Source organism: Carettochelys insculpta, chromosome 25, assembly GCF_033958435.1.
Source record: "Carettochelys insculpta isolate YL-2023 chromosome 25, ASM3395843v1, whole genome shotgun sequence".
NCBI lineage: Eukaryota > Metazoa > Chordata > Testudines > Carettochelyidae > Carettochelys > Carettochelys insculpta.
This window is the reverse complement of record NC_134161.1, coordinates 2456121-2478844: the sequence shown is the minus strand read 5'-3', so window position 1 is coordinate 2478844 and position 22724 is coordinate 2456121. Positions and strand designations below refer to the sequence as shown.

General features: G+C 57.2%; 3 protein-coding genes across 7 annotated transcripts in view; 1 reads left to right on the top strand and 2 right to left on the bottom strand.

Annotated features, from left to right (window-relative positions):
- The first annotated feature begins 1412 nt into the window (after positions 1 to 1412).
- On the top strand, positions 1413 to 4642 carry APOC3 (apolipoprotein C3). The gene is made up of 4 exons (XM_074977156.1): positions 1413 to 1419; positions 2209 to 2274; positions 3470 to 3596; positions 4206 to 4642. Exons 2-4 carry the CDS (start codon positions 2217 to 2219, stop codon positions 4297 to 4299), a joined length of 279 nt encoding a protein of 92 aa, XP_074833257.1. The 5' UTR covers positions 1413 to 1419; positions 2209 to 2216; the 3' UTR covers positions 4300 to 4642.
- Positions 4643 to 6145: 1503 nt separating this feature from the next.
- On the bottom strand, positions 6146 to 9079 carry APOA1 (apolipoprotein A1). The gene is made up of 4 exons (XM_074977154.1): positions 9001 to 9079; positions 8433 to 8495; positions 7733 to 7886; positions 6146 to 7159 (listed from the first exon to the last, which is right to left on the bottom strand). The coding sequence occupies exons 2-4, from the start codon at positions 8473 to 8475 to the stop codon at positions 6553 to 6555; spliced, it is 804 nt and encodes a 267-aa protein (XP_074833255.1). The 5' UTR covers positions 8476 to 8495; positions 9001 to 9079; the 3' UTR covers positions 6146 to 6552.
- Positions 9080 to 9223: 144 nt separating this feature from the next.
- SIK3 (SIK family kinase 3) overlaps positions 9224 to 22724 on the bottom strand; it is a 155836-nt gene continuing 142335 nt past the window's right edge. For 3 of the 5 annotated variants that reach the window (XM_074977149.1, XM_074977152.1, XM_074977153.1), the window contains 5 exons: positions 21381 to 22264; positions 17138 to 17304; positions 16364 to 16496; positions 15349 to 15519; positions 9224 to 14371 (listed from right to left, as the gene is read on the bottom strand). In XM_074977149.1, the coding sequence (XP_074833250.1) occupies positions 15362 to 15519; positions 16364 to 16496; positions 17138 to 17304; positions 21381 to 22264 (1342 nt within the window). In that variant the 3' untranslated portion in view covers positions 9224 to 14371; positions 15349 to 15361. The remainder of the gene's footprint in view (positions 14372 to 15348; positions 15520 to 16363; positions 16497 to 17137; positions 17305 to 21380; positions 22265 to 22724) is intronic. The other 2 variants (XM_074977150.1, XM_074977151.1) reach the window with 2 other exon arrangements.

Here is a 22724-nt window from a genome sequence, read left to right as displayed (position 1 = left end):
GAGGAGAGGCTGAGGGATTTGGGCTTATTTAGTTTGCAGAAGACAAAACTGAAGGAGGATTTGATGGCAGCCTTCCACTTCTTGAAGGGGGCTCTAAAGAGGATGGAGAGCGGCTGTTCTCAGCGGTGTCAGATGGCAGAACAAGGAGCAATGGGCTGAAGTTGAAGAGGGGGAGGTGTCGGTTGGATATTAGGAAAAACTATTTCCCCAGGCGGGAGGTGAAGCACTGGAACGTGTTACCTAGAGAGGTGGTGGAATCTCCATCCCTTGAGGTTTTTAAGTCCTGGCTTGACAAAGCCCTGGCCGGGATGACTTAGTTGGGGTTGATCCTGCTTTGGGCGGGGGCTGGGCTAGATGACCTCCTGAGGTCCCCTCCAGCCCTCGGATTCTATGAACGAGCTGGGACCCCAGAGCCCTCTGGGGGGGAGAGCAGCAGGCCTGGCTCACGCGGAGAGCAAAGCAAATGCAAGCCCTGCTCAGAAGGGCTGGGCTGGGCTGGGCAAGTGATTCATCCCCCTGCCCCCCGAGCGGCTTGTTACGGCCTGGTCAAACCCAGGTGTCCTGGTTCCTTGCTCAGAGCTACTAATTGTTCTGCCTGCGGGCAAGTCCCTCCGGGCCCCCTCGTCCATTGGCTGGAACTGCCCCCTCCTGGGGAAGGGATGGTCCACGCAGGGCTGGTTTGCTGCTGCACTGTGCCTCTGGGGCCTGCCCCACGCCCCTCCCAAACTGGACTACGCGCAGCTGGGCTGGAGTTGTGGCTTGTTTCTGCTCTTGTCTGCAGCTGCCTCTGCACTGGGCAAGCTCTGGGGCTGCAGCCGGGCCTGGGAGGTAGCAGGGCAGGAGCTGGTGCTTACCAGGGTCAGTGTGACCCTAGGGGTGATGTCAGGGGCTCTCAGCCGGACCAGAGCCAGAGGGTTCTCTGGAGCAGGGTCACCCAGCAGGGCAGCTAGCCCAGCGGCTGCCAGCCCCAGCGCCCGGCTGAGGTGTAAGCTGGACGTAGGCCACTGGAGGTCACTGTTGTGCCGGATGCAGAGAGGCAGCCGCCCCGGCGGTCAGGGAGCTCAGACAGGCAAGGCATGGCCAAGGCAGCATTCCCACCCTGGAGGTCTGGGCGAGCCAGAGGAGCAGGTGGCTGCAAGGAGGTGAGCTCTTTGCAAAGGAGAGAAGGGAGCCGGTCACTGCCCGGCCCTGACCCGCACAGGGCCTCCAGTGTGTGGGTGTTGCTGCTGGATTTCTCAACTCCCCAAGGACGCCTGGCAGCAGGAAAGTGAGCCACAAAGGCAACCCCCCTCCCCAGTCCGACCAAGCTGCCCTGCTGACCTTTGCCCAAAAGTCCCGAGCCCGCTTCCTGGGGCCGGTATAAAAGCGGGACGCCGGGGCTCTGGCCACTCAGCAAAGCCCAGGAAGCAACGCAGCCAGGTAAGCCCAGGCCTTTGACACGTTCGGTCCCAGGGCCACTGGAGGTACACTGGCTCCATTGGCAGGAGGGGAGCAAACTGGCAAAAGCCAGTCCTGCCGCAGGAAGCACCCTCCAGGCTCCCCATGGGCGGCTCCGAGCAGCAGCCGCAGCTTTGTGCCTCAGCCCCCGCGTGCGGTGAGGGCAGGCAGTGCCTGGTCGGCCCCGGGCCAGGGCAGTGTCCTCGGATGGAGGTCAATGCAGCGTAATGCCCCTCCTGTGCCCCCAGGCCCCCTAAAGCTCCCTGCACGTGCTCCGGGCCTGCTGCAGAGAGCTGCTCCAGGGCAGAGCAGCCGGGCAGGGAACAGAGCTCACCTCTCTGGCTTCAAACAGTGATGCTGGGAAGAGCAGGACAGCAAAGGGCCCAGCCTGGCTGCAGCCGCTGTCTGCCTCTCTCCCCCAAGCACCCTGCAGCACCAGACATCAGAGCCCGGGTGGGCCCACACCAAGCTTGGGGCGCGCGTGGGGGGGCTGGCAGGGAGGGCCCGTTGTCCAAGCTCTCTTGCTTCCGAGCCGCACAGCCCCACAACTCACCCGGCTCCCTGCCCTCCACACACCAGGCTGGCGCAGGGCCGGGCACCAGCGTAGCACCGTCCTGCCTGCTGGGTTTGCAGTCCCGGGGTCCTGCCTGTGGTGGAAGGGGAGGGCCGGGTGTGGAACCGGAGTGGGGGTGCGGGGGGGGTACCACTACTGCCTCAAGCAGCCCTGGGACGGCCACTGCAGCCCTTCACCACTCTGTGCTCTCTCCCCAGCCCGCACCATGAAGGCCCTGCTCCTCCTCACGCTCCTGAGCGTGGCCCTGTTCGCTGCCGTGGCACGTAAGAGCCTCCCCGGGGCGAGGGAGGGGGGCAGACCGGGGAGGGATCAGGTACAAGTCAGATGGGGAAAATCACACCGCCCTGCATGGGAGGAAAGCCCCATGGGAGGACTGTTAGTTCCAAGGCAGTAGGAGACCTTAGTCCATCCCTCCGTGCCGGGGCAGGACCAGAGACCGTAACCTGTCCGTTGCAGGTGTTTGTCCAACTGGTTCTTAACCTCCGGCGACCGCTGGGAGCCTGGCCCAGACCTTACCCGAGTGGGAGTGTTCCTCGCGTCTGTGCCTAACCTTGCAAATAATTCCCCCTTGCTGCCGCTTAACCCCTGCTCCTTCTCCTGTCCTGGGTGGACACAGGCCAACCGGTGCCCGGCCTACGTAACACAACCCCTGCTGGAACTGAAGTCTGTTCTGCCCCTTTCTTTGCTGGAGGCTAAGTCATGCTGGTTTTAACCTCCCTCTCCCCTGCGTCCGCCTCTCTGCTGGCGTGTGGGACGCACGAGCCGTCTCACTACTGCAGCTGAAGCGCTTGCTGGTGCCAGCACGGCAGCCCGGCTGCTTCCTGCATCTGGTGTAGCACAGCCCTGTTAACACGCCCAGCCCCTGTTGACTCCTGGTCAGTCTGACAGGCAGTGGAACCTCAGCTCCTGCCCCTGTGCCCGGCCCTCCCTTGGAAGCACCGGGCGCTTGGCTGGCTTCCATTTCGCCTCGCTGGTTTCTGCCCAATGCTCCGACTCGGGGGGGTTGGTGCGAATTCTGCTGCAGGCACACTCACTGCTCCGGCGTCCAAGGGCCGGCTCGCGCACCCGTCCAGTAAGGACTGAGCCCTGCGGGACCCCACAACGCAGGGCCTCCCAGCTCGGCAGAGCACGTCTTCCAGCTGGCACTGGCCCACCCTTCCCGGTTCGACGGGGGACTAGCCGGGGCAGCTCCTGCTCCTCGCAGCGAGGGAGGAGATGGGGCTGGTTTGACACGACTTTGTGTGTGCGTTGGGGGGGCGAGGCGGGTCGGTGAACTAAGGGGCTTCCAGACCGGTCCAGGCTCAGAGCCGGGCTTAGCTCTCACCCACCTGCACCACACAGCCGGGCGCCCTGAGGAACCCGGTGCCTGTTCTCTCACACTCCCCTTCCCACCCCCGGAAAGCCCCTGCGGCAGAGGGTAGGGAACACCCCACAGACACGGCTTGTTTGGGCTCGCAGATGCGGGCGCCCCCGAGGAGGAGGGAACCATCGTGAAGAAGGTGCACGATTACGTCCAGCGTGTGGCTCAGACGACCAAGGATGCCGTAACCAGGGTCCGGGAGACCGAGGTGGTTCAGCAGGCCAGGTGAGCCCCCAGCCCAGGCGCAGCCAGTGTAGGGAGAACCCTGGGACGGATACGGGGCCGGGCCAGGCCCAGCAGCACTGAACCCCCAGCAAGCAACAGACTGGGGTAGAACACTGGGCCAAGGCAACGGGTGACACAGCTCCCCTGGCCTGGGTGAGCTCCAGGAGATGGCCACAGCCCTGGGGGATGCCAGCTCAGTGCTCTGCCCACAGCACCTCCCTGAGGAGGCAAACAGCTGGCTGGCACTCGTGCCCAGCCACCGTTGGCAGGAGCTGAGGGCGCTGGGAGAGGGAGACATCGCGCTGAGGCGACGGGCCGCAGCAAAGCCCAAGCTCTCTGCCTGCCCCAGGGGCACGGGCCCAGCCCAGCCCAGCCCAGCCCCCTCCCGCTGAGGACAGCCAATACCCCAATCCTGCGGCGCCGTGCTGGCAGCTGAGCGAAGGGGAAGGCCCGAATGAGCCATTGACAGGGATGGCCCCAGGCGCAGCCCCTCAGCGGCTGGCAGCCAACCCTCCCTCTCTGCCCCTACCTGGGCACAACTCGGGCTGAAGCGTGCTGAGCTCCCTTGAGCAAGCGGTACACCAGCGCCCCGTGCGTTTAACCCTTCAGAGACTGGTTCACGACGCGGGCAGAGGACGTGCGGCAGTACTGGAGGACGCTGAAGGACATGTTGTCTGCGCTCTGGGAGCACGAGGCGCAGTGAGCCCGGTGGCGCAGCCCAGGTCAGGCTCCCAGCTGAGCAGGTGCAGGCACAGGGTGCTGACTCCCGGCTCTGGCCAGAGAAACCAGCCTCTGCCCAGCTCAGCGCGTTCCCAGCCGCCTGTCCCACAACGCAAGCCGCACAGCCCATTCCAGGGCCACTTCTCCGGGGCCACTGGCGTCTGGCACCAGCTGGGAGCCTGGCGGGGAGGGGTCGGGGTTTGGGGCTTTGTGAAACTCAAAGTCTGTCGAGTGCCTTGCAATAAAGCGAAGTCAGCTGGAGCTGCGGTCGGTGCCTGCCTGGGCGCGTTGCGGGGAGAGGGCGGGTGCTTCCGGGAGCAAGTGCTGGAACAGCTGCAGGCCTTCCCTGGGCAAGCAGAGCCTGGCTGCAGCAGGAACCGGGTGAAGGCCCTGCCAGAGCTGCGCAGACCCCCGGCCTGTCGCCTCGGCCCAGCTCAGCACCTCGGGCCTTGGTGCATCAGTCATGAACCAGAGCAAGTTGCTCGAGTCCCTGTCTCCTGCCCATTGCAACCTAAGGAGGGGTCCAGGGGATGCAGGGCCATGCGCACAGCCCAGCCCTGGGGAGCAGGGATGGGGTAGGGGTGCTGGGCAATGGCCAGTGCTGGTCCCCGGGACTGAGCCCTTCGGGAACAATTGCACAGCCCAGGATTTCCATCTGCCCCCCGTGAGCTCCGCTGAATGCCCTGGCCAGGCCCTAGCGCAGCCCCCAGGCCTGGCGCGCCCAGCTCGCTGCATGGCCAGGAGTGAGCTCACCCGCCTGGCCTTGGGCAGCTGGGACCCGTGGCTGTGTGTTCCACCAAGGGCCGGTGGGGGAGGCTGGGACTGCGTGTTGGGGGCTGGGTTGGCAGGAAAGGGTCTGGCCCCGTCCATGCATGGAACATCTTGGGCTGGAGCCCAGCACAGGCATTGGCCCAGCTCGCACGTGGCGAGGGACGGCTCTAAGGCGACAGCGAGCACAGCCAGGTGGGTGGTTCTCACCCGCCGAATCGGGCAGTGCCCCCCATGCCAGCCTCAGGGCCAGGCTCTGGCACCAGCAGGTGGTGAGCAGGGAGGCACAAGCTGCAGCCCGAGAGCCGCGCCCAGATCTCTTCCAGCTGCATGCAGTGGGGGCGCTGGCCCAGGGCCTGGGGGCGTGACACTGGTGTGTGTGGTGGGGTGGGTGTGTCCGTGCCCCCCACCCCCACGAGGTAGCAGCAGCTGAGGGTGCAGACCCAGCTCCGGCCAGCGAACCAGCCTGGCCTGCTCAGCTCAGCTCCGGGGTGGCCTCCAGCCCTCGGCGCCTGAGCCACTCTGGTCCTCACCCGCTCCACTAGTACCCTCAGCACTGGCGTGCTGGGGCTGGGCTGGCCCACGCCTGCTATGAGCCAGGACCAGAGACTGCCCCCGAGCTGCCAGCACCGGTCAGCTGAAGCTCCCCTCAACCCTGCGCTCCTGCACCCGGGCCAGGGCTTGGCCAGCGGGGCTCAGTCCCCGGGGGAGCTGCAAAGGCCTCACACCCCGTCTGCTACCCTTGCTCCGCTGTCCCCTCCACTGCTCCCTCTGGGGCTGGGCTTTGTGCATGGCCCTCAGCAGCTGGGCCCCACAAGAAGGGGGCTGAGCCCTGCCCTGCCCTGGGGAGCTCTGCAAGCCCACGCTGTGATTGCTAGCGGCTGGGAGGGAGGACTCCCCACTTCCTCCCACCGCACAGCCCTTCCCTTTCCCTCAGTAAGCTGCAGCCCATGCGCTCCTGCGATCCCTGGCCTCCGCGGGGAGCCGCCGTCAGCCCTGCAGGTGGTGGTCCCTGCCCCCGCCTCTCCCCACCTGGGGATCCCCTGCAAAGAAGCTCCCAGGAACTTCAATCACTTTTATTTAGCAAAACAAAGAACGAAGAGCTCTGCGTGGGGGGTGGGGGGACAGGCGGGAGTGCCGAGCTGGGGACCAAGAGCGGAGCTCGGGGTGGGTCATTCCCAGGGGACTGGCCTTCACCCTGGGCGGTGAAGCAGCTCCCCTAAGGTGGGGCTGGTTTCCCAACCCCCTGAGCAGAGGGCCCCTCGTTCTGCGGCCATTGATTGAGCCACAACGGGACGTGCTCTGGCCAGCTTGGCCCAGTGCTGGGGGTGCCGGGGGAAGGTGAGGGGAGCTGAGCAGGCCGGGGGCCTTCCCCAGACGTGTGGCAGCAGCAGAACGCAGAGCAGCAGCCAAGCAATTGGAGGCCCATCGTGGCTGGCAGAGAAGGGTCAGTCCTTGGCCCGGGCTGCTAGTTGGCCTTGGTCATGCTCATTCGGATTCTGTCCAGCAGGGCCAGGAACTGGGTCTTGACGTTCTCGACGTAGGGGCTCAGGCGCTCCTTGAAGTCCTGCACGAGGGGCGTGGCCTTCTCACGGAAGTTGGTGAGGTGCTGGATCACCTTGGCCTGGTACTCAGCGGCCTGTGGGAAACCCTTTTCCCGCACCTCCTGCAGCTTCTGGCTCACCTTCAGGCGCAGCTCCTCACCGTGCGGGGTCAGGGCTTTGCGCAGCTCCTCCATGTGTCCTCGCAGCCGGTCCCGGGCCTCTTCGGCCACAGGGGTCAACTTCTGCTGCACCACCTCCAGCTTCTGCCGGGTCATCTCCTTCAGCTCCTCGCCGATGGGGACCAGCTTCTGGCGGAAGACCTCCAGCTCCTCCACCCACTTCGCGTAGAACTGCTCCAGGAACGGCTGGATCTTCTGCTTCACGTCCTCCAGGTCCTTGGTCAGCTCCTTCCTCAGGGCCTCAGTGTCCTTCAGCCACAGCTCCTGGGCCTCCTTGTAGTAGGGAGCCAGGTCTTCCTGCAGCTTCTGCACTGACACCGACAGGGAGTCCAGGTTTTCAGCCAGCTTCAGGCTGCAGGGGCAGACAATGGGGGCAGGGTTACAGGGTGCTGCCTGGCATCTCTCCTGGGCATGCTGCCTTGCTCCCGGAAGGGATGGAGAGCTGCAGCCGGCAGGCAGGCTCTGCTCCCAGGCACAGCATTGTCCTCCCGCCGCACCGTCTGAGCGATCTCCGCCTTCCCCCAGCCCAGCTCCTCAGGAAGGGCCATGCATTTGGGTGGCACCCAGGCCTTTGAGTGGCTGGCACCCGTCTCTGGGTCAATGGTACCTTTAACTCCTCAGGCCTCGGCCTCCCCGGATGACGTAGGGGTGCCAAGGTGCACTCAGCTCTCTGAGGGTGGAAGGAGGGCGAGGACTACACCCCCCGCCTTGTTTGTCAGATCTGGTGCAGCGCAGGCCGCTGAGCATCCCCAGAGACAGCGGGGGGTCTGGGTGCTGGGGCCAGGCACACAGGTGAGCCGTTCCCAATCCAACCAGCACAGGGCAACAGCACCACGTGGGACCCCGGGGGCATCAGAGCCTGCAGGGGCGTGGCCCGTGGCTGCAGGGCCTGACAGCTCGCTCCTGCCATGAGCCAGCTACTTACTCAAGCTGTTTGCCCACTGCAGAGGCCTCGAACTGGGTAACGGCTTCCTTGCCACTAGCCTTGATGGTCTCCAGGTAGACCTGGATCATGTCCTTAAAGCGATCCACAGGCGTCTGGGGGTCGTCATGCTGCCAGAAGTAGCGGGCCTGAGTCCCTGCAAGGGAGGCACAAGAAAGCTCAGAACGGTGGCCCCAAGCCGCACCCTGCAGACACTCCCCTTGGCTGGAGCTGGCAGCAGCCCGTGTTAAGGAGCCGCTGGTTCAGCAGAGGATTCCCAGCCGGTCGAACCCCCGGGTAGGGAGGAGCCGGCCTAGTTTCACACCTCTGGTTTGGCCAGAGTACAAACTGTGCCCCTCCACTGGCGGCAATGGGCTTACCTGGCCCAGCTCAGGGTCCCCGTCCCTCTCTGCCTGCCGCACACAGCCTCACCCCTGCGCCCAGGCCCAGACAGACACCTGCTGGCCCTGGGGGCCGTTGTACTGCCAAGTAGCCTCCAAAGCCCTTTTAGAGTCACTGCAGGCTGGACACCTTCTGCAGAGACTGCCTGAGCCTGGCCCCTGGCCCAGCACGGCCCGTGGGCCAGCCCAGCGCTCTTACTTCTGGGGCCTGCACCAGACGCCAGGCTGCCCGTGGCCGCCCCCACCCTCCCTCGCCGCGGATGCGCGGACCCCCCAGACCGCTAGCGGCGGTTCGGCCCTACCTGTGAGGAACAGCAGGGTGAGGATCACGGAGCCTGCCTTCATCTTCGGTTGTGACTCTCAACCTGGGGAAGGCAGAAGTTTGGCTCAAGTGAACAAATACAAAGTGCTTAACAGTGAGGAGATGCTGGTTGATGAGCGTCATCCTCCTCCAGTGACACATCTGGGACAAGCCAGGCTCCTTTTGCCACCACCAGCCACTATCCCCCGAGGACAGCCACTCAACCATCTCCCGGCCTTGTCCCGTTCGGCCCCAGCCTGCCTGCCAAAACCACTACACAAGCCCGTGTCCAGACGGGGCAGTGGGTGGATTAAGAGTCAGGTCCATGCTCCTTCCACTTCCCAGCCATGTGGCTGGGGGTTTAAATCTCCTAGGCAGGGCAGGGCGAGCACAGGGCCTGCCCTCCATCACCTCTCAGGCATGGGCAGGCTCCCAGGACAGGAGGCTGCCAGCGCAGCAGGGCCATACGCCTGCAGAATACTGCACAACCCCTGGAGGAGGAGGATAGGGCAGGCTCCCCAGGAATCATTCCCAGTACGTCACTCTCCTAGAGTGACAGAGGCTCTTACCCGTTTCTCTTCCACCTGCTGCTGCTCCTGCTCCTCCTGTGCGGCTTGTGTTTTCTCAGCGCTGCTATTTATACCAGCCGGCGGATTATCACGGAGATAAGCTTGGGAGCGCACTCCCAAGTTCTGATTATGTGGCGCTTAGAGTTCAAGGATCAAACACATCCCCCACGGTGGTCAGGAGCGATCAAGGAGCAACTGCCAGGGAGGAGAAGCCAGAACAAACAGACGCACAGCAGGAGCTTCCAGACCAGCTCGCCTGTTTACACTTCAGCTGAACCAAATTTTCCACCCACCACACGGGGAGCATTGTTACAGGCGGGGCGGGGTGGGGGGAACTGACTGGCTCAGCAGCAGCAGTGCGACGGAAAGGGACCGAGGGGTTATGGTGGATGAAAGGCTGGATATGAGTGAACAGTGTGCCCTTGTAGCCAAGAAGGCTAACGGCATACTGGGGTGCATTAGGAGGAGCAATTCAAGCCAATCTAGAGAAGTAGCTATTCCCCTCTATTCGGCACTGGTGAGCCTACATCTGGAATGTTGTGTCCAGTTTTGGGCCCCCCAGTATAAAAAAAGATGTGGATTTGCTGGAGCAGGTTCAGCAGAGGGCAACAAAAATGCTTCAGGGGCTGGATCACAAGACCTATGAGGAGAGGCTGAGGGATTTGGGCTTGTTTAGTTTACAGAAGAGAAGACTGAGGGGTGATTTAATAGCAGCCTTCAACTTCCTGAAGGGGAGCTCTAAATAGGAGGGTGAGAAACTGTTCTCAGTGGTGTCAGATGGCAGAACAAGGAGCAATGGTCAGAAGTTGAAGAGGGAGAGGTGTAGGTTAGATATTAGGAAAAACTACTTCACCAGGCGGGTGGTGAAGCACTGGAATGCGTTGCCTAGAGAGGTGGTGGATTCTCCATCCCTTGAGGTTTTTAAGTCCCGGCTGGACAAGGTCCTGGCTGGGATGACTTAGTGAGGGTTGACCCTGCTTTGGGCAGGGGGCTGGACTAGAGGACCTCCTGAGGTCCCTTCCAGCCCTAGGATTCTGTGAGCCCAGCCTCTCAGGAGCCCCGAGCACCAGATGGGAGCCAGTGAGTAAGGTTCGCCTCTCCTGGGATTCTGCCGTCTTTTCTCAGCAGCCCTCAGGCTCTCTGTCTGGTTCCTCTGAAAGACCAACTTGCACTAAGACAACAAGACAACCTATGGCACCTGAGAGACTAACCGATATTTTGTCAGAAGACAAAGCGGGTCTCTGCCCACGAATGCTTATGCTCCAAAATATCGGTTAGTCTCTAAGGTGCCAAGGGACCTCTGGCTGTTTTTGAAGGTACAGACTAACATGGCTACCTCTCTGCAACTTGCGCTAGTCACCATGTGACCCTGTCCCCACTAAAGTAACCAGCTGCCGGTAGCCCGTGTGCCCAGTGTGGGTCAGGCCAGCGCTCAGGCAAGCGGGAAGCTGCCAGACAGGTGGTACTGGGCCTCGGGGAGGTATGTGCAATGCGGGGTGTAGGACCCATGGAATGGAGGTGGGTCAGAGACGGGAATAGCAAGCACTATGGCCTCCTGCCCCAGCCTCCAACACACCCTCAATCCCCAGCCTTGTGAGACCGTCTCAGCCCTGAGGACGGCCTCTGAAGTCAAATGGCTGCCCTGACTAAGTCAAGCCAAGTCACGCACCTGAGGGCCAGGGGTTCACCAGAGAGCTGCCCCGTGGGCTGTACTGGGCCAGAAGAAAAGGGTCTCGGGCCAGGGAATCCAATCCTTGTTTGCCCAGTTAAACCAACAGGGTTTAGCAGGAGGCAGCCCTTCTCAGCAGCCTGCCTGAGCAGAGCCCCAGGCCGGCCCGGCCGAGCGTGCAATGGCTGCAGGGCGTGTGGTCCACAAGAAGGGAGCATCATCCATAAGCCCCGGTCTGCGACCCGGCAGTTGGTGCAATCCAGTCCCGTTACACACAGCCAAAGCCACAACTGGGCCCTGCAGGGACAGGACAAGTCACCCGCCGGTTTGGGTTGGCCATCGAGAGAAGAGAAACTGGGGTAAGAAAACAAGCGTTGATGGAGAAGAAGTGCAGGAGAAAGCAGCAGTGACCCCAGCACAAGCAGGATGCTCTGGTCAGTCCCAAGAAGCTGTTCGAAGGGCTCCTCATGGAGAGCCCGGCGCAGTGCAACAGGGAAAAGGGCGATGGGGCAAGGATCTCTTGAAGCACACACGTGCTTGGCAGAGCCCTGGCCTTACGCTGGACTGGGATGGGAGCAGCACAGCTCTGGTGTGAAAGTATCGGCGTGACCCCTGGCCTGCCGTGCGTGCTGAGCTCCCCAGAGCAGCAGGGCCCATGCCCGAGCTCTGCAGACGCAGGTGAATCTGGCACATGCGGAACCATCTGGCACATCCTCACAGGAGCTGCAACACTTGGATCCACACAGGGCACTCCAGGGTACGATCAATTTCTGCTCCAAATCCCTGGGCTTTAGGAGAGGGCAGGGCAGGTAAACGAGCCATCCCAGAGCCCAATTACCAGGACCCTGAAGGCACTGTAAAATTCAGGCACTTCTTTTCATCATCTGAAACGGGCGGCTCTGCCGGGATGTATCGGGCAGGGAGACCATGCATGCCAGTCTTGCCCGTTTGCTGAGTAAACAGATCATCAAAGCAGATAAAAATCTCGGAACAGAAGCCATGGAGCTTCTCAGGAGACACCTCTGCTGCCTCGAGAACAGCGTGCCTGCATGCGGATTCACAATGAAGTTCGTCCATTGACAGGAGATGTACTGAAGGCCCATCTCGTCTAGGGGTGCACTTGTCCATGTGGCAAGAATGGGCAAAAACCTCAAAGGCTTCCCACCCTGAGACACTGCCCTACGCCCAGCCCAACCACGCATGTTCCAGCAATGGGTTAGCACAGTGGTTTCCAACCTCCTTTCATTTGCAGTCCCTGCAAAACACGACTGGAGGTGAGGAGCATCATCCACAGAGCAAAGGACTTTGTCGGTACGTTTCTTTCTCAGGTGTTGCACAGCAGGTCAAGGGAGTTTGTTTCCACGTTATGCAGGACCGCCTTTGCTGTCTGTTTTAGCTTTGGCAAGCCAGTAGATCAACCACAAGGCCAATTTCACACAGCAGCTTGGATAACGGACAAACGCGCAGCAGCTGGAGAGAAGTCACCCTGTCCCTTGGATGCTTTACGCTTCTGGGATGCTCGTTAGAGCGGTGGAGTTGGGCTCGCTTTGCCTATGCATCAGGTACTGAGGAACACCACAAAACAAGAGAGCGTATAAGATCATAATCATGATTTTATTTGTCATGATCCCACTGTCCAACTAAATTACTAGTTGCAAGTGACCCACAAAAAAAATGGATTAAATATTTACTTGAAAGTTGTTTGTTTTTAGTCCAGCATAAACGAGGAAAAAATACTTCGGACATTTCCAAAAAACAGAAATAACAGCAAAGTATATTAATGTACATTCAACATATACTGCGCGTATTGAGTACTACAATACAAAGCAACGATAAAAAAAGTGTGATACTGCGAAATGGCACGGTTAAGCAAGTCCCTGCTTCTCTTTGGGATGGCTACTGTCGGGCTGCTGTCAACTCTCCCAGAAATACAATGTCATGTAAACAAAAGGAAAACAAACCAAAGATACAGAGCAATGTCTAAAAGGCTTTCGGTGTTGCTTGGTACTTTCTTGCTGAATTCCAGCAAGCCCTGACTGGGTCCCCCACTCCCCAGAACACACCGCCTGGTTTCCATGATAAAGACATGGAACCTGACAGCTACACACCAGTAAAACCAGAGCTCCTGGCACCCGCCTTGGCCTGGAGGTCCTGTCAGCTGCAGATTTCTTCTCTCCCCTCCCTTCTCAATGAAGGTCCATTTATGACAACTGCTGGTGGAGAGAGGCTTTGGAGAAGAACTGGAGATAGCATATTAACCTTTGCCATGCTGGTCTCACACTTCCTTCTGTGCAAATATAGGAGGGTTGGATTGATTTTTCCTTTATTTAAAAAACTCCAAAAAGTGTCAATAATAGGAATTTTCAGTTGTAGCTTTTAAAGTTCCAAAGGCAACGGATGACACAAAATACTCCTTTCGCCCCAACTGCTGGAGGAGGCATTAGTTTCTATCAGTCAAGGAAAGAAATGAAAAAGAATGACAAAAAAAAGAGATATATGCACGCCTAAATCTGTATAAAGGAGAACACCACTTCTGCCACAAGAGAAAAAACCAGTCACAATTACAACGTCATTAAAAAGAAATAAAATACTTTGAATAAAAGGTGCAAGTCACAATTCAAATAGAACAGAATCTAGTTAAAAATTTCTCTCAAACAAAAATTCCTTTTGTCTTTTATTAATAATAATAATAATAATAACAATAATAATAACAATAATAATTAAAAACAACAACAACAACAACATTTACCATAAAACAATTCCTACATGATCAGGAGGAAAAGCGAGAAAAAAAACCAAAGAGAAACAGCCTGTCTTTTCTACATTAAACTGGAAAAAAAGAAAATTGAAGGTTGTGCATGGGTCTGAAAGGAAAAGGCGTTCAAAGGAGGGAAAAGGGAACGATCCTTTTAGCACGAAATGAGAAAAAGACGACGAAGATGAGAGTGACAAAGCATATTGCACCACTCCTGGGTGTTCTAATCAGCCGTGGGAGGGACCAGTGGGGTGGGGACCACAATCTGCTCCATGGGTCAGATGGGGGTGGATCAGAGAGGCTAGCTTCGTGGTCAGGGAGACCGAGTTGCTCTTGCCCCAGAGTAGCTCTGGGCCCCGCTATCAGTTCAGATGCAAAGGACGTGGAAATAAAACTACAGCTTGGCCTTCTGCCGCCATGGGGGCTGGGCTTGAAGGGAACCGTGGGAAAAACAACCCTGGTTTTGGACTTGGTTTTCAGGAGCTCTGCTTATTGCTTGTCAAAGGACAGAGCTTCTAAATCTCTGTGTCAGCAGGGTCCGGGAAGGCATCTGTCCCACCCCCTCCTACCAGTGCCCAGAGAAAGGTGATGTTGGACCATTGGAGTGGGGTGGAACGAAGGGGAGAAGGACTGAGTCTCTACCACCTGTGACTGCCTGGCCCTTTGCGTTTCAAACTCCTCCAAAACGACACGCTCCAAGCAAGTTCCGTTAATCCTGTCACACCGTGCGTAAGACTCAGGTTCTCTGGGTAGCTCTGTGATAGCTGGAGTTACAGGCTAATATGGCAAAAATTGAACAAAACCAAAGGAACGACACATCGGAGGAACGGATTATGAGGAAAGGCGCCATGGTATTTCAGTCAGAAATACGATGGCGATTTGGCGCACTGCTGCTAGATACTGTTGGTTTAAAATGGACCTTTTCATTTCAAAGCTGTACACAAAACCTGGAAGAGAGGAGAAAGGGAGGGGCGTTACAAGCCAGGACAAGAGACGTCTCTCTGCCCACCCCATGCTCCAGCCTTCCCTGAGCTGTCACGCTGCCGATGCCGCTATGGGCTCGAAAGCAAAGGGGGGGGGCTGTGCACCCCAGGGCACGTACCCGCTGCTCTAGACAACCAACAGGATCATGGCAAGTCACCCAACTTCCATCGTGAGGCGCCACCTCCGCACATCGACAGCATCAGAGGCCCCAGAAGCTGCTCCGCCCCAGAAAGCAGAGCTGGTCACAAGGGAGCCAGACAGGCATGATTCAGAGAGGAGATAAGAGCCGCTCGTCAGAGGGCTGCCTCCTGGCTCCCGCAGCATGGAGCCCCTCCCGCACACATCATAGCACAGATGGGAAATATTGCTGCCTGTGCTTGCTGCACACACAACAGAGTCCTTCCCTCGCCAGGCCCGGAGCTCAGAAGTGCTGAGCAGCTGTGGAAGGTCACAGCCATGTGTCTACAAGGGCAGCGCTGTCAGCGGTGCGAATGACTAGCCTCTGTAAGCACAGCAAAACATCCTCCATCTGAAACGTGGCTCTCAGACCCACTGCTAAGGGTGGGGCGGGGAGCTGTCTCCGGATGCCTAGCTGCTAGCTACTGGTCCTGGAGAACTCCTGGTCCTGGAGAACCTAGCTGCTAGCTACTGGTCCTGGAGAACTCCTGGTCCTGGAGAACCTAGCTGCTAGCTACTGGTCCTGGAGAACCTAGCTGCTAGCTACTGGTCCTGGAGAACTACTGGTCCTGGAGAACCTAGCTGCTAGCTACTGGTCCTGGAGAACTCCTGGTCCTGGAGAACCTAGCTGCTAGCTACTGGTCCTGGAGAACTCCTGGTCCTGGAGAATCTAGCTGCTAGCTACTGGTCCTGGAGAACTCCCTGGCAGGCAGGAAAGAGAAGATCTGAACTTACAGAGAAAAGAAACCAGAAAAATACTCACTCACTCCTTCCTGTTACACCCCAGCCTGCTCCATCCCAAAGGGCACCTCTGGGTGCTTGTAGCTCAGGAGGACATCTGTAATACACGTAGATGGGTAACAAGAGGTGTTCAAATGCTGGCTGCCATCGGCTAGATTTGGGTGCTCTTGACCTTCCAAACTTTCCCCGCAGTCTGCAAGACCAGAGAGAGTGACATTCAGAGTCGGTAGGCGAAAGGGAGACAGCTACTTGGGACATGGGAGAGCCCAGGTGATCGGAGCTTCTGCCAGAGGCCCGAGTTGCTGGGTGCATGTCAGAGCTGCTAGACACGGCCGGCTCTCGTTTTAACAGCACGCCACTGCAGGGAGCAGGCCACAAACCTAGGGCTTTGCCGACGTCACAGCTACCTGAGAAGTGCGGCTGTGCTTTACGTGCTACAGCTCAGCTGTCTCCCAGCTGCTAGCGGTGTGTGGGAGACAAGGTGATGACAGACCTTGAGAAGAGCAGAAAGCAGCAGCGGGTCTGGAAATCTACCTGGGAAGGACTCCAGCCAGCAGCACCGGCTTCACAGGTATCCAAGCGTCCCTACACAAGGCAGTCACTGGGTGCTCGAAACTGAGCCAACCCAGAATGATTGCACCAGAAATAAGCACCAGCACACGCTCCATGGGGAGGCGGCTCACAGTGGCTGGAGTCATTCTGTGCAACCTTTTGACGCACAAAAGGCCAATACACCTCAACCCCAGCCTGCAACAGCTTCTCATCTTTCTGCCGTCACAGCTCTGCCAGTGCAGATCTATTAGGCCAGCCCTTGGCCACACTTACACAGAGGACAACTCCTCTGACATATTGCCACACGCCGAGCGCGCTCCTAGCTCTGCGCGCATGAGTATCAACAAGAGACCTGACTTTATGGCACAGGCCCACACCCAATAGGCTGGGATGATGCAAATCGGCGTTGTTGCTGACCCGAACCAGACTGCAGCAGAATCCAGTCACCTCTGCAAGACGCACTTCAGCCCTAGGCAAGTCCTTACCCTCACTCTCCCTGGCATGCAGCTGCTGGCTGGTCATGAGCGACGACTGGCTAAGGACTGCGTCAGACATCCGAGCCGAGCTTAGTGCTTTTCCAGCCATTAGGCTCATTCCAGGCAAGTTATCCAACTGAACCTGAGGAGACAGAAGCAGGAGAGCTCACATGAGACACAGACTCACACCCCAGCGCTCCCCCAGCATGAACAGGGACGGTCACGGTTCCTGCCAGCACGCTAGCACGGCCTGAGGAAAGGCTTGCTGAAGACAGAACTGTTTCCGAATCCCAAAGCGCCGATGGGCATCAAGCTTGGCCCAGCTGTCCTTGCGCCTCTCCCTCCATGGCCAAGGCTGCACTGCTAGGCTGAGCGTCGTACCGCCTGGCTGGGAGCTTGGTTCATTTGCCAATTGTAAGACACTCTGGGCTATATTCATCGTCCCTGAGGCAATTCAGGGTGTTTTCGGCAGAGACAACCTGGGGAGGATCTGAGGTTGACTTGAGTAGAGGTGGGTAAATGGGGCAACACTTGGTTAGCCACAGCTGGGAGATTTCCCCACTGGGCCGGTCTGTGCTGAAAGAGCTGAATGGTACACAGCAAACATGCAGCTGGACTGGTCCAAAGGGGAGATGCTATCGCCATGCTCTGCCCAGCCCTAGACTCACAGGTAGGCCCCCCACCCCCCCGGTTTGTAAGATGGTCTGCATTTGATCAGCCCTAGTACGCGCAAGTTCTACATGATACAAAAGGCCTGGCAGCCAGGATGCTTCTCAAACCTACGTAGGCATCATCGCTGTTCTGTATGGTGTGATGTCTCTGCAGAGTCCGGGGTCTGTGGTGTTGTTCAGTGGAAGCCGGTCTTGAAGAATAACCCAATCCATTGTGATCGGGCATCTCCATAGCTTGTCCAGGAGAACTTCTGTCCATGCAATTCCCTACGACGGTTTCTTGGGAGTTAGACAAAGGAGAAAGGGATTAGCATAAAGAAGCCAGCTCTTCCCTGAAAGGTGCATTGCAGGAGTGACTGCCTAAATGCAGATCTCTGCAGGATCTCCGAAGCTGTCGGGGATGAGTTAACAATTAGCAATGACAACTGCATGAACAGGTTATCAGTGGACCATATATTTCTTGTTCTCGACTGAGGTGGACAGATTTGTTTTGTCTTGACTCCAAAGACCATGGCTGGGCTTGCTGTATTCTACTACTGGCTCCATTCTGCCCCTGATCTTAGCATCAAAAGAACTCATGGGAGAATCATGATTTCTGCCCAGTGGATATACACCATTTGGGGAGAAACCTTGTTGCAATGCAGGGGAGACACCCACACACCACTTATTGCTTACACTCATCTGAAGGTCTCAGATGCTGCAGGAGAGACCACTCCAAACAGAGCTGCTTATGATTTCCATAGAATGAAGGTCCCAGAAAGGCCATTCTGCTACAACAACCAGCGTAGCCTTGGAAAAGGGAGTAACCAAGACACTAAACCTGCAGCAAATCACTGCCCCTTGGCCTTTGCAAACATGTTTGCAGGAAGCTTAGTATCCATGCAAGTACCCTGCCAGGCAAAGTCCGTCCATAACCTGCTGGCTCTGAGGGCAAAGGCTGGATTGCTACCAAGCAAAATCTGGTGTTACTACAGGTCACACCAGTGAAACCTAATGCACAACAGGGCAGAGCCTCACTCACTTCTTCCACATGCTGAGCAGACTGCTCCAACAACCAGGGCCCCTTTTTTTCTTTTTTAGGCAGAGAGAACCAGCCAGCTGCTCTCCATGCAAGCTCTGCACTCCAGGGGTTGATAACGTGGGGAAATCACAGTCTTGGTGATGCTGAAAGGAGGCTCTGTTAGATCAACCCCTGCATCTGCTGCAAGGGCAGGATCAGGTCCTCAGCTGGGGACCTCCTGGGCATTCAGTTGCTATCTAGCCAAGCTAAAAAGAGGCCCCGTTTTGGTTTTCCAGGTGTTAGGAATACTCAGGGACACTTTGACTAGGTCACAGAAAAGGCTCACGGAAAACTCCAGAGCTGCACCAAGTTGTTGCTCCCTTTCTCCTTGGGCACAAGGACGGCTGCCTGGAGGCTAGAGAAGTCGTAACTGCAAGACAAGGGAAAGACGCACTGCCTGATGCAGTAAATGCAGAGGTGCCACACAGCTTTGGAGAGGCCATTTCCCAAGTTGGCCATGGTTACTTGGGGACACTCCCAACCCACCCAGGTGTAACTCTGCTGGACCCTATGGAGTTATACCAGCGACAACGGTCTGTGGTCTCTCGGCTTTGACGAGATTTCGTTCCTGGCATTTCCCTAAGAATGACCCTGCTCCCAGTGAACCCTGCAGCACATCCATCCCTTTCCGTGCCATCTGGACTGGGCCGCCTTAGGAAACTACCACAATTCAGGCAGGGGGGAATGGGGGTGAAAGGAGGGGAAGAGAACCTGAACCTGTCCTAAGGAAGGTACCATGTTTTAGCAAAAACAACCCTGTGGCCTGCTGCCTATTCCCAGGGTAGGTTAGCCATCTCTCAACCCTCCAGCCAAACAGCACTTCAGAACCTGGGATTCATGCTCAGCCAACTCCAGGTCACTCTGCTCTAGAACACCTTGGCTCATGCACAAGTTGGCCTGACGGCCAGTGCACTACCTTTCCTGGCTAGGTACAGCATCTGGGCTCGCACCTCCTTCTGCCTGAGAAGCAGGGCTTAACAGCCTCTTGTGCCCACCTTCCCACACAACACTCAGATCCAGCTGGCATCATCTGCGGTCAAACCGCTTGTAACCGATGTAACCGGCAGAGACGAATGCTGTGTGCGCATCAACTCAACTGTCGGCACTATTCCTTAGTCAGGCCAGGGTCAATAGCCACCCCGCCCTCCAGTTAGGTAGCTTCCCACTCTCAATACGCCACTTCCCCATGTGTCTTCACTGCCCTTCAATACAACACTGCACGTCTTGGTTCCTCTGTTAGTGAGTAACCTCCGGGACTATTAAAGGTTGGTATGAGATAGCGTTTTGGGGCTGGAAACCAGGGCTTGGCTGAATTTTCCAAGCTGTACAGCCTCCACAGTACGTCACCCATGGGCAAGTCAATGAGATCCAGAGGGGGTTTCAGAAACTGCTTTCCTGAGGACTTACACGACAGGCAATAATAAAGGATGGCCTGCCCCCAAACCCTGCAGAACCACCCAACGCACAATTACACTTCTGTGGGGCAAGGCTGTGGACCAACGTACTGCCCAGGCACGCGGGAGCTGTTACCAGGAACAGCCTCCTTCTCGCACACATACTGACGTGCAAGTAGTTCATGATCTCTCGGTGTTGGAGGCAGAGTGTGTGTGTGTGTGTGGGGTCCGTCCAGAGGGCCTCAAATGGTTGCACGTGTCTGGGTTTAAATATCCCCAGCAGTACAGTCCTGTCACTCTCCAGTGCACAAGCACAGAGCTGCTGGTAACATGGAGGCTGTGTCCTACGCAGAGGGGAAGTGAACCCTTTAGTGCTATCTCCATGGAGGTTTTATTTTACTTAATTTGTATATAAATGTGTCTGGGTCGCTTACTGTTAGCCCAATTGGAGCTGGAGGAGTGTAGGCTCAATTCCAACTGGGTTATGAAACACAGGGAGGAAAGTAAAGGTCAGGGCAGCTACACCTTTGAGTAAAAATCTTCAATTGTAGCACCCTGACCAGCCACATGCACTATCCCCCTCCTCAACAGGGCGGATTGCACAACTCATGACAAATGTTGACTTGTTCTTTACTCATTGACCAAGTCTTGCATTCTGTCGGATAATAAAAACGAGCCAGGATCAGTACAAACAGGAACTCAAAGAGGAGTTTACAGGGTCTGCTCACTCTAGGGCAGCTCTTCCCTTTACCAGGGCAATGCCTGGAAATCCAAGCACAGCTGCAAAGCTGAAATGTGACAGGGCCTGCAAGTTCGTGATCACCTCCGTGATCTAAATCACCAAGTGTGCTACCAGGGAAGGTCCCTCCTTGACAAAGGCCTAGCCCTGAGGGATCCACTTTGTCTCCTAGGCACGCCTGCTTGAACACAACAACACATCAGGATACTTGGGGTCATTGTCTCAACATTAGTCAGAGCCTCCCAAGTGGGCAAAGCCCCTGTACAGCAGGGGGGTGAAGAGAAAGCTAGTAGGATTACATGAGAAGCATCTCATCCCTACAAGAGATTTAGATCCACCCTGCTCAGGCCTGCCCAGTGTCACTGCTCACTGCCTTCACCCCTCTTGAATGGATGGGCAGGAGATTAATTCGGAACGCATGGGATGACGGAATGACACCGCAGGGAGAACGTTTGTTTAAAGGGACCATACGTCAGGCTGTTCTGTCACCATGCTCCCAGTGGGTGCGAAGACCAGGATGGGGAAAGGAGTTTCCACAGGAATGACAAAAGGCCTGACACACTAGGATCAAGTTTAACCACCAGCTGTCCTAAGTCAAAAGATTCAAGCTCATTCTGGTGCTTGTTCAAGTTGCTGCTCTCAGTTACAGTAATGGAAGGAGCTGGCGCAAGGTACTGTGTATTTCATTGACCCTGGTAGCACAACCTGCACTCGGGGTCTGTTGGTTAGCGAAGAAGGAAGTGGTCACAGCTTTGGGATGTCCACTCCCTTCATTTGGGACACTCAATTTTTAATTTCAAAAACTCAAACACATAACCCACCCAACACTTTGCAGCTTATCTCAGAAAGCAGACAGGAATCCCAGAGGCTGCTTTTGTTACCTGCAAGTTACAGTCATCCGACTCCAAGTCCTAGACGTCTGGCCGTGCTCCTTTAACAATTCTCCTCTTCTGTGTTTCATACTAACTTCGTACGTCTCCACAATTTACTTACAGCCTTAATAACCAGAAGACTCCAGGAAATTCTGCCCTGTGTTGACTTTGTCACTGAACTGCCTAATTCTGTCCGATACATACTGTCACCTCTGCTTGCGGGGGCAAGGTTCTGCATACCTGACACTGGAAGAGGCTGTTTCACATACAAAAATAGCACTAAGTCTTACCTCCACCAGACACCTTATTCCTACTGAATCCGTCAGCTTGCTGATGTCGGTAATGATGCGCCCTCAATTCTTGCCCCTGATTAACAGTTCCGAGCAGAGATTCTGGGTCCCCATGCCCTCCTGCATTTGAAAGCAGTGGGTTCTCATGGCCACCTTTGGTCAATGTGTTTGAACTCTTACTGTCCGGAAAGCTGTCCCTGGCACCCTCACACGCACAGTCCTCCTCCATGCTCTCCGAATGGATCAGAGCTGGCTGGTGTACGTACCCATGGGGCGCCACTGACGCAGATACCTGCTGGATACATTCTTGTGCCCTGATTTTTAAGAGATGCTGGGGGCTGTTGTGATGGTACGCGTCAGCATTCTGATAAGGCAAAGACAACGACTGACGCTCCGACAGGTTCTGTCCCAGGCTGGCGCCCACGCTCCCAGCATCTCCTTGGTTCATGTGCCTGAACAATTCTTGAAATTCTTGCTGCTGCTGCTGCTGCTGCTGTCGGCGTTTGATGAGCTGTGCAAATTCTGCTTGGGGCAGTCGCATGTCCGTGTGCCCCGTGAGCGAGTGCCGGGGAGAAAGCAGTCCCTGGAGGATGTGCGGTACCTGCTGGTGTCGGCTGTAGTCCGGCGGAGTTGGGGACAGCAGCGCCTGTTGGAGAGCTGATGCTGTGTAGTGCTGCTGCGGCTGCTGCTGCTGATGTGCGCTTTGAGGGAAGGTGTGGAACTGTTCGAGCTGAGGGACTTTCAGGGCTTGCTGTGTGGCAGGGAACCCCACCCCTGACGATGGGCTGTAGTTGCTGGGGGATGCCCGGGCCTGATCTGAGAACAGGTGGGGATGTAAGTGCACCTGGTCGTAGTTAGCAGGGGGATACCTGTTCACGTTCAGGCTGCAAGGAAGAAATGACAGCGATTGGGTTGCAGCAACGGGAGGTATACAAATAAATGCAGAGGGAGCTGCCACCAGCCGGCAGGCACTCCGCACAAGCCACCAGCCCACTCCACATTCCCGGCAGCAGCTCGAGGGCCTCGCTGGAGGGGAACAGAGGGGACAAAGGCTCACCACACATCACCTCTTTCCGGGAGAGCCGTGGGACAACACGCTCGGACCCTGCAGCCGTGTCGCCCAGAGTGTCTCCCGAGGGCTAGCTCGGGAGGAGAGCTGGGTGAGTGTAGATGGGGAAAAGGTGCTGAGAGAGGCAGGGCGTGCCCGGCTGCACTCCTGAAGCTAGCCTAGGCTCCGACCAGCATGGGAAACGTGTAAGCGACTGACTGGCAAACACCAATTCGTTTCCTCATTAAAGCAACAGGCTCTAATTCAGCAGCGACCCGCACTCCTAGAGAGTTGGC

What these genes read in the sequence shown, in the direction of transcription:
- APOC3 (XM_074977156.1), top strand. Translation starts at nt 2,217, where the DNA reads ATGAAGGCCCTGCTCCTCCTCACGCTCCTGAGCGTGGCCCTGTTCGCT. An exon ending in CCTGTTCGCTGCCGTGGCAC is followed by an intron (nt 2,275 to 3,469) that starts GTAAGAGCCTCC and finishes TTGGGCTCGCAG; the next exon opens with ATGCGGGCGCCCCCGAGGAG. An exon ending in GAGGTGGTTCAGCAGGCCAG is followed by an intron (nt 3,597 to 4,205) that starts GTGAGCCCCCAG and finishes TTAACCCTTCAG; the next exon opens with AGACTGGTTCACGACGCGGG.
- APOA1 (XM_074977154.1), bottom strand. Translation starts at nt 8,475, where the DNA reads ATGAAGGCAGGCTCCGTGATCCTCACCCTGCTGTTCCTCACAG. An exon ending in CACCCTGCTGTTCCTCACAG is followed by an intron (nt 7,887 to 8,432) that starts GTAGGGCCGAAC and finishes CCTCCCTTGCAG; the next exon opens with GGACTCAGGCCCGCTACTTC. An exon ending in GCAGTGGGCAAACAGCTTGA is followed by an intron (nt 7,160 to 7,732) that starts GTAAGTAGCTGG and finishes CTGCCCCTGCAG; the next exon opens with CCTGAAGCTGGCTGAAAACC.